This window comes from Hyalella azteca, unplaced genomic scaffold (genome assembly GCF_000764305.2).
Source record: "Hyalella azteca isolate HAZT.00-mixed unplaced genomic scaffold, Hazt_2.0.2 contig16467, whole genome shotgun sequence".
Taxonomy (NCBI): domain Eukaryota; kingdom Metazoa; phylum Arthropoda; class Malacostraca; order Amphipoda; family Hyalellidae; genus Hyalella; species Hyalella azteca.
In genome coordinates, this window is record NW_025946289.1 from 228143 (window position 1) to 240011 (window position 11869).

Sequence of the window (11869 nt, forward strand, 5' to 3'; positions counted from 1 at the left end):
TCCCTTATGATGTTCCCCGCTGAGACGTTGACGACCTGGGACGCGTTCATTTTTTCGACTCCATCAAAAGGGGACGACGAGACGACGTCTAGAGGGGACGATGAAACGACGTCAAGAGGGGACGACGATACGACGTCAAGAGGGGACGACGAGACGACGTCTAGAGGGGACGACGAGACGACGTCTAGATTGGACGTGATGGGTGGTTTGGTCCCCCAGCGTCCATCAAACTCGCATTTTTTGAAGGCGTAACCCTGAGTAAAAAGGAACTTTTCAGTTAATGGACAACTAAATGTGCTTGTACACTCGGCCAGTAGTGGCGGCCAGTGCCTCTTTTGGGTACTTACCGCCACTAATTACCGGGCTACTGGCCTCGTGTAGAGGGTTACTGGGTTTTTCCGTGGCCAGTAGTGCCTATACACGAGGCTAATAGTGTAATAGTACATAGTAATAATAAATAGTAACAGTAAATAGTAAATAGTAATAGTAAATAGTAATATTAAAAAGTAAAAGTAAATAGTAATAGTAAACAGTAGCGCTTAGTTTTTGAAAGTTGCAATGGCTGCCGCTACTGTCCTGGCATAAACTATATGCAACTTAACCAACATAATGTCATTGATTAATTCAATGTTTTAACCGTTTTTGTATTTTTAATGCCGTATAACTTAATTATCGATGTAGCTTTCTTAAAAAGCAGTATGACATCGTCTGGTTACGAGCTAAAACATTCAAAATAACATTTCATCTATCAGCAACATCCAATTTACCTGGGCATGGCAGCTAATATCATGGTAAAGTTAACACGGTTATTGTTGTTCATTGAATATTTGAGCACTGCATAGGGTTGTGTTGCTGTTGATGAAAAGTGTGTGAAACCAATTTTATTTCGCCATCAATAATATTATTTTTTAAAGAAATTGATGAAAATTTCCGGCAAGTTGCCTTAAAACGCAAGAGTGGATAATTTCGCTCACCCCCTCGTTCTCCATGCCCACGATGTAGGGGGGGCAGGGCTGACGGGAGGTGCTGTTTGGGGGGGCGGGGTCCCAGCACAGAGCCTGGTCCCAGATGCGGACACAACCTACGGGACAACACGGGACACTTACACACTCCTGTATACACACTTCGAGTCCTGTTTTTTTTATATAATGTCAGGTCTTGTTTAGGTTTTATGTCTGTCTAAGAATTTTGATATAATAATATGATTTTATTCATTTTTAGTTTTTCGAACTGATGATGGAGCTGGACTGCGAAACGTTTTAAATATCGATATGGTGAATTTGCTTGGTGTTTTCTTTGTTTTAAAATTTTTTGACTTACACACTCATGATGGGACACTTACGCCGGAATACGAGACCAATAGCTGGGACGCTTGCTTAGACACTTTGCGGAACACTTATAGCCGGACACTTACACTAGTGCACTTACGCCGGTACACTTACATCGGGAGACTTAGATTTAGACCCTCAGGGCGGGGCATATTAAGTTTGACACTTATGATTGACACTTATGATTGACACTTATGATTGACACTTATGATTGACACTTATGATTGACACTTATGATTGACACTTATGATTGACACTTATGAACATAAGATTGACACTTATGAATATAAGATTGACACTTATGAACATAAGATTGACACTTATGATTGACACTTATGAACATAAGATTGACGCTTATGATTGACACTTATGAACATAAGATTGACACTTATGATTTACACTTATGAACATAAGATTGACACTTATGATTGTCACTTATGAACATAAGATTGACACTTATGATTTACACTTATAAACATAAGATTGACACTTATGATTGTCACTTATGAACATAAGATTGACACTTATGATTTACATTTATAAACAGAAGATTGACACCTTTGAACATAAGATTGGCACTTATGAACAGTTGTGGCAGCTATTTATGACATTTATGACTAAGCTATCGATGCCAATATATTAATCCAGTATAGGCATTATAAGAGGAATAAATTAACGTTGAAAGTCTTGGTTGTAAATCCGGCCCGGTCGCTACCGTGATACTTCTACTGCGTATCAGTAATATATTAAAACTATATACTTGGAATTGTCAATTACTCAATGTGCGGAATTCTTTGCCCAATTCTTCATGTGATACCAAAGCTTATAAATTTATCTTGTAAAGTTGAAATTTAGCAATAGTAAAGTTAAAGGGATAAAAAAAGTGATTACCAAAAAAATAAGTTTGAACAAAATTTACCTCCTTCATGAGCTTTTCGAAAAAATTAATTACTTGCGCCTATGAAATACTCCGGTTCAGAGAACAACTTATGTAAACTGGTACATTCGTTCAGGTCTAAACTTGCATAAATTTGAATGCACTTGTACATTAGCTCAGGTATCAAGCACCACCAAAATTTTGAAATCAACCTTTAAGGAAAAATAATTTAACTTTAAATGCCTACAAATGAGGACTCATGCGGTCAAATAACCAGAAATTGAGATCCAAAATACCCGTATTTCTGATGTTATTCGCTTGCAGAGCTCCGACAAACATTCACATTCAGAATCCCAACGGAAATGCATTCGGAATATTTTAGGGAACTATGTATGCATTATTGGCTGGGATTTCTGGAAATTACCAACAAGGAAATGAAAAAATTGCAGATTCTAGAGTAAAATTATCGAGACAACTGATTTGTATCATCGATATATATCAAACTCTTGTTTTTTTATTATTATGTTTTCAGCTTAAACTTCAAATGCAACGCATGGTTTTTTTCAATTTACCGGCACTGAATATTTAATTTAGTTTTCAGAAATGGAAACAATCATTATTTTTTATCGTAAAGATTGTTTGGTAGGTTATCGTGCCGTTATATATTTTTAACTATATTCATGAAAACTTGATGAATTTAGTTATAAATTTTACAAAACTTATAGGCAAGATTTTCTGAATGCATTAAATTATAACCGGAGAGTTTAACATTTGTACACAAATTACGTTCTTAAGTTTGTTCTTCACTAGACTATTGCCTGACTCACCAGTCTCAGGTTCTGGATCACTCACCAGTCTCAGGTTCTGGATCACTCACCAGTCTCAGGTTCTGGATCACTCACCAGTCTCAGGTTCTGGATCACTCACCAGTCTCAGGTTCTGGATCACTCATGACCAGTCTCAGGTTCTGCATCACTAACCAGTCTCAGGTTCTGGATCACTCACCCGTCTCAGGTTCTGGACCACTCACCAGTCTCAGGTTCTGGATCAGACAGCATCTTAAGTCGGCAGTCAAGTTCTAGTCGCGCTAGCACGACTTTAAGTTGCTCCCTGTCGTTGTAATGTGAATCATCTCCTGAAAATGTTTCCCCTTGAGGCTCTTCGGAAAAATTCATTGCACTTTTCGGTGTCGTCTGTGGCGAACTTGAGACCAAATTAAGTGAATTTATCGAAGGTTTCGTTATAAAGTCGCCATCCATTTGTCGCCTCGCCCGATCAACTGGCGAAAAAATTGCCGATGAATTTATATTTTCGATTGAAAAGGGAGTAGTGAAATTTGGCTCTGGAATAAAATTTCCTGCGGAAGATCGAACCTTGACTTCACCGTGTATGTTTTCATAGCCTTCAGTCTTGAATTTATTGCCTGTATAATCGAGAAAAATTGTGGAACTATTTATAGTTGAGTGAATCTTATCATCCAGTTTAATGAAGGGTGGTTTTAACCCTTCGAAAGGCAGAAAATGTGACCAGTTTCCATTAAGATGATAATCTTTGAATATCATTCCGTCCATAAATATGGAATCTGATTGATTTTCTCTATGATATTGATTAGCTTCAGAAACACTGGCTGAAGTATTGTGTAATCTTAAATTCAGCGCAGATGTCAATGAGTTTCTTCCAGCGGAGGTTGAGATGTCAGTTCTTGGTAGCGAGGCAGCGGTTGTGAAGATAGAGACCTGCAACATGTAAACTTGGTTCACGATGCGGGTATAAGCCGAATAAAAAATGTTACTCTCCAACTGGTATCCAACTGGTATCATGTAGCAAAGGTTTCCAATTTTGATGCATCTGATACAAGTGTAAAATGGATAGAACATTAATGTATCTAATTTCAGGCAGGAAGAAAATTAGGTTGAAACTTCTAAAATACATTTTAGGATATGAAAATTTAAATCTTTCAGTATTATTAGTAGTGATAAATTTTTGTATATTGATTGGAAAAGAAGATCCAAGTCAGTTTGTTGCAAACCTACTAATTTTTGATTTCCTATAAAATTATTTGAAACAGTTGAAGCAAAGGTAAGGATTTTAAATATTAATAAGAACATATCATTTATACTCAAGTAAATTAATCCATCTCAGCACATTCTCATGAATTTAAATACAATGAAGATGCCACAGAACTCACTATATCTCTATTAAAACTTTTCAGAGGAAAACATAATCGTAAATAAACGTTTTTTGTATGTGCGATAATTTTCTTAACATATTTCTTTCTTTTGTTAACTTCTTTGTTAATTTGATCTTATGAAATTTATTCTTGTATGCCATTCATTAGACATTAATTAAGCATCCGGAACAACTCAAAAGCCAACACTTGGATAATATTATAATACATAATATTGTAATATTATCCATTAGTAACTATATAATGTATAATATTATATAAAATATAATATTATATAATTGAAAAACAACATGAGGGATAATTGCAAGTTTTCTTATAGTAAGACAAGACACGTAGCACTAATATGCAATTTTAACCATGAAAACAGTTTCAGGTTGACTCCTATAAGGATGAAAAATACGTCGCAATTTCGACAAAGTCTCGCTCATTTCTTTGAGAGTTAGGTAACAGCTCGATGTCCCAAATTCAATTTTGACACAATTCCACGTCGGCAGATGCTGACGCGATATTAAATTCATGACAAACATTTTTCCTATCCACCTGCACTGATTGAACGTTGCAGTCTTGATTAATATTTAAATTAGCCAATGCGCTAAAATATTGAGTAAAAAATTAATATTGAAATAGGTAATGGAGCTCTATGAATGAAGGTACTATTGTTATTTAATTATGACAGATATCGCAACTGATATTAGTTATATTATTCGAGACCAGCTCAATGTAATCTAAATTATTCTATTTACCTTTATAAGTAAAAAATTACTTGCAATAACACTAATTATATATATAACATTCGAATGCAATACGTAAATACACGTATGTACATCGTACAACGAGATATATTTCTGTCTGTATTTACAACACAAAATCAGATAAGAAATTTAATTTCCTTCAACTGTTCCTTATTCTTTATTTAACTTGACATTCGCAGCCTAGCAGCAACGTTCTTAAACAAAAAAATGCAATATTCTTTCCTTCAACTGCGCTTTAGTTTTTTTCAAACTGACATTCACACCCAGAAAGCAACGTTTGGATGGCATTTCCATTATTTCCGACGACGCAAGCCCTCGTCTATGAGAGGGGGCGTTTTGGTCGCAATGTCCGAGGGCTTCAAATATCCTCAAATATCCTAAAATATCCTAAAATACATTAAAATATCCTCGATTATTCTGAAATATCCTAAAATATATTAAAATATCTTCCAATAACCTAAAGAAACTAGCAATAATCTAGTCTTAATAATTTGAGGATTCAAAATAATTTAATATTTTTAGTACTCAAGTAATCAGTTATTAGATCACCTAAATATTAATATTTTGTTCATCAGTAATTAGAATAGCAACTCACGGTTACTAACGGTCACGGTTAACAACTCACGGTTACTAAGGGTCACGGCTATCAACTCACGGTTACTAACGGTCACGGTTATCAACTCACGGTTACTAACGGTCACGGTTATAGTGAAACATGAGTGAAACATGAGTGAAATATGAGTGAAACATAAGTGAAACATGAGTGAAACATGAGTGAAACATGAGTGAAACATGAGTGAAACGTGAGTGAAACATGAGTGAAATATGAGTGAAACGTGAGTGAAACAGGAGTGAAAGATGAGTGGAATATGAGTGAAACATGAGTGAAATTTGAGTGAAACAGGAGTGAAACATGAGTGAAACATGATCGAAACATAAGTAAAATATGAGTGAAACATGAATGAAACATGAGTGAAACATAATTAAAATATGAGTGAAATATGAGTGAAAATATGAGTGAAACATGAGTGAAACATAAGTGAAATACGAGTGAAACATGAGGGAAACATGAATGAAACATGAGTGAATCATGAGTGAAACATGAGTGAAACATGAGTGAAACACGAGTGAAACATTAGTGAAAATATGAGTGAAACATGAGTGAAACATAAGTAAAATATGAGTGAAACACGAGTGGAAATATGAGTGAAACATGAGTGTAACCTGAGTGAAACATGAGTGAAACATAAGTAAAATATTAGTGAAACTTGAGTGAAACATGAGTTCAATTTCAATCAACATGAAAATTTAATTTGCTCGAGTATAGGTGAAATTTAAATTCGCTCGAGGAACCGTGTAATTTTTTTTTTGTATAACAGTGAAAATTCAATTTGCTCTAGTAATGGTGAAATTTATATTCGCTAGAGGAAAGGTGAAGTGTAGATTCACTCGAGGAACAGTGAAATTTCAATTTGCGGGTTTTGCCCAGGACAATCAAATTCATCAAAACATTTTACTCGCGCGTGGAAACGTTGCTTGTTTAGTTCACTTTGGAGGATCTTAACCGCAAATAAAAAATTAATTTGCTTTGGCTGAGATTAGAGCAATTTTTAATAAACCTGGCATGAATTATTTCTTCCTAAATTATAGACACTCGAAATTATCAGATCCAAACTTTATTCAATGGATCTACGCAATCGAATGTACTCATTCAGAATACACAAAAATTAAAAAATCGATGAAATGATAAATGCCTGCACGCTTGTTAATATTACTGAAAAAAGTCGCATATCTAAATTAAACCTATGTTATTAAACCAACTATAATGTTATAAATGATTTAATTTACAAACTTGAATTGTGCAGTACAGCACCATGTTATACGAAATTCAAGAAATTCATAATAGACACAAACGTTCTCACTTAATCAATATACTGTAACGGCTGTTTGACTGAAGACGATTCAAGACACAAGCCCAACAATGAAGATTAATCAATTAAATTTTACGTATATTTACCTATTATCTTTGCCAAAAAACATTCAAATATTCTTGTTTTCTCCTCATTTATCTGTATTTTCATACATCCGAATATGCAAAACTTTTCAAAATACCTTTTTTTCTGGCGCGCACCTTCTAGTAATGACGGTTTTAGTCTTTAAATCTATTTTAGTAAATTTTTAAATAAAATGCATCTATTATAGTTCACCTTTTCTATGAATAACGGTATCAATTTTATTGTCAATGCTATACAAAAAAAATATTTAATGCATCTATTCTATGTCGCAGCTTCCAGGAATAACCTTTTCTGTCGTCTATTCTGAGTCGCATTTTCTCTAGGAATAACGCTGTCAGTCTCACCATTTATCTTATCTAATTCTAACATAATGTTGAGATCATCAGGTATTGGAGTCTCAGCAGCCAGAAAAATACGTTCCAGGTAATTTCGTTCCAAAGGCACTTCAAAGACCTGGAATGATGCTTGCCGGAAGGTTAGCTCGATTCCATTGAATTAGGAGCGTGTGTGCCGTTAGCTTTTATTTCGATAGCACACGCGAGCAGATATCGGACTACGTCTCTGCAAGCTTTGAACCGAAAAGGGCAAGATGAGTATTGTTTGCAAAATGGTAGGGCATATATTATCTAGTTTTTTTTGTTAATTTAGAACAAAGATTTAATATTCTTATAATTTCGTAATTTGTATTTTTAGCTTTCAGTTATAATATGCGGAAATTAGATTTCCAAGTTCCCGAAGCACAATTGCTAAAAATACCGATTACAGAAAATTCTGAATTTAGTTGTTACAGGAAATATCTCAGTTACTATTGAAATGCTTCAGTAACTGAAATAATTTAATTACTATAGTGATATACTTCACTTATTGAAATTTTCAGTCATTACTGAAATTTTTTCGGTACTACAAAAACTCGTCAGTTACTAATGAAATACCTCAGTAAGAGAAATGCTTTACTCACTACTAATTAACTGATAAAAATTAACGAATCAAATTTTTTAAGGTCGAACGAGCTCGCTTTTTGTGATGTCTGTCACTGAGACATGGCTGCATTAATTTTAACGTGATATGATATTAGGACTAAAATTCCATTGACAATGTTCACTGTAACTGTGGATATGTTTTCGATTCACCTGCAACAAAGCTTTTCTTTAAGCGTATATGAATATTTACAGTTGAAAACATTACAGTATGAATTGAATTACTTGTTAAGGTGATGAAGCTATATTTCACAATAATCAAATTATGTCGAATGGAACAGTTGTTGTTAGCAATAATGATGATATATTTATTATGATTGCTCACTTTTGACAAGTGAGACCAACGCTCAATAACATCTGTTTCCGATCGATTACATTTAACATTAAAATATGAAAATGTATATTCAATGGCAAATGAAGAATGGAATAATGCACAGCGCTCTCAATTAGTAAGCAGAATATGAGGAATGACTTGAACAAATTTGCACTTCAAATCGCTTTATAAACTGGAACGAAATAACTAGACAACTTGCACCACAAGATATCAATCCGAAATGAAAAATTTTAATGGCATGGGAAAAATGGGAAAATTTCGCTCGCAAATTTGTACTCGTTTGCTCTTTGAGTAATTTAACCTCCAGACACATGCTAGGTACTTATAGTCAGTCAGAAAGTGTGTCACAAAAAATCCCTTCTGTGTCTGAAACATTACACACGCCAGGTGACCAGAGTCAGCCAGAATTAAAGTGTGTCACAAAAATCCCCTCTGTGTCTGGAACATGACACACGCCAGGTGTTCAGATTGAACCTGAAAGTGTTTCACGGAAAATCCCCTCAGTGCCAGAAATTTGACTCGGAGTTGTCATTTCGAAGCCTTAATTTTATTCGCGGTAGTCGAGAGCTTCAGTTTCTATTCGTAGCCTCAGTAAAGACGATCAGAGCTTCACTCAAAATCTCGATTGAATTAAACGTTTTTAGTTTGCCGAGACCATCGGGTTATTTTCAGACGATTCGAGTGAGAAACTGATTTTTCGAAGAACAACAACTTATAAAAACTGTGCGCTTGCTGGGATTAAATAAGCCTATCGTTGAAAGTATGTTTTATTATTCGAAAGAGTTTTTGTAGGCTTACAACAAATTCCAAGCAAGAATAAACATTGTATAAATACGGCCGCGTTGGTCCTTCGAACTCAATTTAAATTCTAGTTCAGAAAAGTTAAAGTCAGGTCAAGTTTGTCATTCACTCATGAGACTTTCAGGCCTCAAAGATTTGAAGTTTTAAGACGCAAAGCTTTAGCTCTCAGGTTTCAGGGCTTTTAGTCTCTAGGGTTTGGACTTTTTCTCTACACGGGTAAGTAGAAAAAAATATATCTCAGTACTCACTGAAGTGAGTGACAGAGAGCGCATTTTCTCGTCGACGAAAACTTGAGGTCACGGACGGACGGACAGACGGACAGACAGACAGACGGACATGGCGAGCATAATAGTGCATTTTTTCCATAAATGAGAAAATGCGCTAAAAAGACCCCCACAAAGATAGCGCTACATTACAGTGGACGTTTTCGTTCATTCATAGGTGCGTCTATTGCCAATAGATAACAGGAAAACAATGCCACACTAAGGAAAATGAATGTCTCGTATTGTCCAAATAATGGCCCACTTCCTCACCCACACCATGAGCAGAGAGCGGATGTATAGCACTGATACGCGGGGCCAAACTGGGCCTGGATGACCAAAATAAGAATAAAAGTGCATCGCTATTGAGACAAAGTCTCATTCGTTACTTTGAGAGTATAACTTATAACAATTGAAATCGATTCTTTAGTTCAAACTAAAGTCTTCGAAAATAAAACTTCAGTCGAAAGTTCAGTTCAGCCAATATTGAACACAATTAGTAACTTTCTAGTGCCGAGAAGCGTACTTAAAATACATATGCTATACATACCATAACGTGCATTAATTATTATCATTTCCCAAAATACACGAATATAGCGTGAATTAATTATAACTAAGTAAAGAAGAAATCTTCTTTATATTCAACACTGCTGGGCTCTTGACACACCCGATGTTTTGACTGACAATTTGACAAGACGTTCGCTACTTACTAGGAGTTCTCGCTGTCTCTTTCATCTCAAGGTGAACGCGTCAATGGCGACCTGAAAGAGTTTTCTTTCAAAGGAAGACGATGTCAGTGCTGTAAAAATGTCTTGCTATTCAGACTGAGAAGCAGGAGGTGTAAGATCCACTTGAGATTGTGTCTTTTCCATCGTTTGAAGCAACGTGACTCTTGATAGGTGTTTGATAGCATGAGTTCACTTGGAAATAAATTGAAGGATGTATTCGGTGTTTGCACCTTCCAGAAATGTGTTTTGTTTAGCGCACAAATTGTGAAAACTGCCGAAATGTCACCACTCGCAACGAACGATTTCACTATAAAAAAATTGGAAAGGGTAAAATAGAAGTTTTAATTTATTTGACGCATTTTAAATATTAACAATATCTTAAAAAACTGAATGCTGTTTAATGTATCAGGCTAGAAGGCTTTTAAGATACATATATTCTGAGTTACTTCACATTACCGAGGCATGTTTCTCTCTTTATGTTCATAGAATTTATTCAGTGCACGATTCTAACTTCGAGAAAATGTGAGATTGACAGGCATTCGGCTCACGTGCATATTTAGTTAATTCCCCTATAATGCAACATTCGTGCTATGACTCAAGCAGTGAATCCCTAACTTCTCTCGTGTCAAAATTCTTTCATATTTTCTAAACACGATCGCACTCACATCAATGAATGAGACGTTGTCCAAATAGCGATGCACTTTTTACCCTCTATGAGTCATCCTAACACATTTTGACCCGGTAAAAAGGGCATATCAGTGCTACCTCCACTCTCTGCTCGTGCGCTCTATGTAGAAGAGTGTGTCACAATTTGGACATTACGACTCTACATTTTTTCTGAGTGTGGCTTCACACTCATTCGAGGCGCGAGACGCAGGCTCTCAAGGCGGCCTATTTTGCCGAGCTCTCAAAGCCCTGGCAAAAATGTTAAAGCACCAAATGAAAAACTGGAATTTTGTGTCTTTTTCAGGCCGGACGAGGTAACTGAGCTGTGCTGGCTTTTATTTAAGCATTACGTGTCTTAAATGGCGTGGTATTTAGATGCCATGATTTAGCATGAGTTTTTAACCCAAGTTTCGATGCTGATAGAAATTACTTTTTTCTGCATTCTTCTGCATTCACAAATTGAATAGCTGTGAATAATTTAATTTTGTGATTTTGTTATGAATAAGTTATCTTTTTTTTAACTGTAGCCTTTAAACTTCTGAAGAATTGCACAAGTTCATAACCTACCTATCATAACCTATATTACCTATATATCATAACCTATCTATCGTAACCTATCTAATACATCTAATCGTATTATTTTTAATTTATCACTATGTAATCATAAATATCCATGAGTCATCATTACACTTTATGAGGTCACAAGGGGCGGATCGTGATATCGAATGTTATGGTTCTGGAGATACATTAACGTTGATTAAGCAATAACCATTAACAATTAACCTTGATAACCTGGGCAGGGGAAACTTGACCATGCGGCATAAGAACATTCTGTTGTTTTTTTCTGGACTGCCGAGACTGTTCTCGCAGCCACGTGCTATGGCGATATTATTAACGATGTTGATATAATATTATTACGATATCAAAAGATATTAATACGTTA

General features: G+C 35.4%; 1 protein-coding gene across 1 annotated transcript; it reads right to left on the reverse strand.

Annotated features, from left to right (window-relative positions):
* Positions 1-4: 4 nt before the first annotated feature.
* On the reverse strand, positions 5-4025 carry LOC125179307. Its single transcript, XM_047884923.1, has 4 exons — positions 3236-4025; positions 975-1081; positions 79-254; positions 5-35 (listed from the first exon to the last, which is right to left on the reverse strand). The coding sequence occupies exons 1-4, from the start codon at positions 4023-4025 to the stop codon at positions 5-7; spliced, it is 1104 nt and encodes a 367-aa protein (XP_047740879.1).
* Positions 4026-11869: the final 7844 nt, after the last annotated feature.

Excerpts from the sequence above, each read along its gene's own strand:
- LOC125179307 (XM_047884923.1), bottom strand. The coding sequence starts at position 4,025 with ATGATACCAGTTGGATACCAGTTGGAGAGTAACATTTTTTATTCGGCT. Across the intron at positions 255-974 it reads TGGGCATGGAGAACGAGGGG|GGTTACGCCTTCAAAAAATG; the intron begins GTGAGCGAAATT and ends CTTTTTACTCAG. Across the intron at positions 36-78 it reads TCCCCTCTAGACGTCGTCTC|GTCGTCAACGTCTCAGCGGG; the intron begins GTCGTCCCCTTT and ends AACGCGTCCCAG.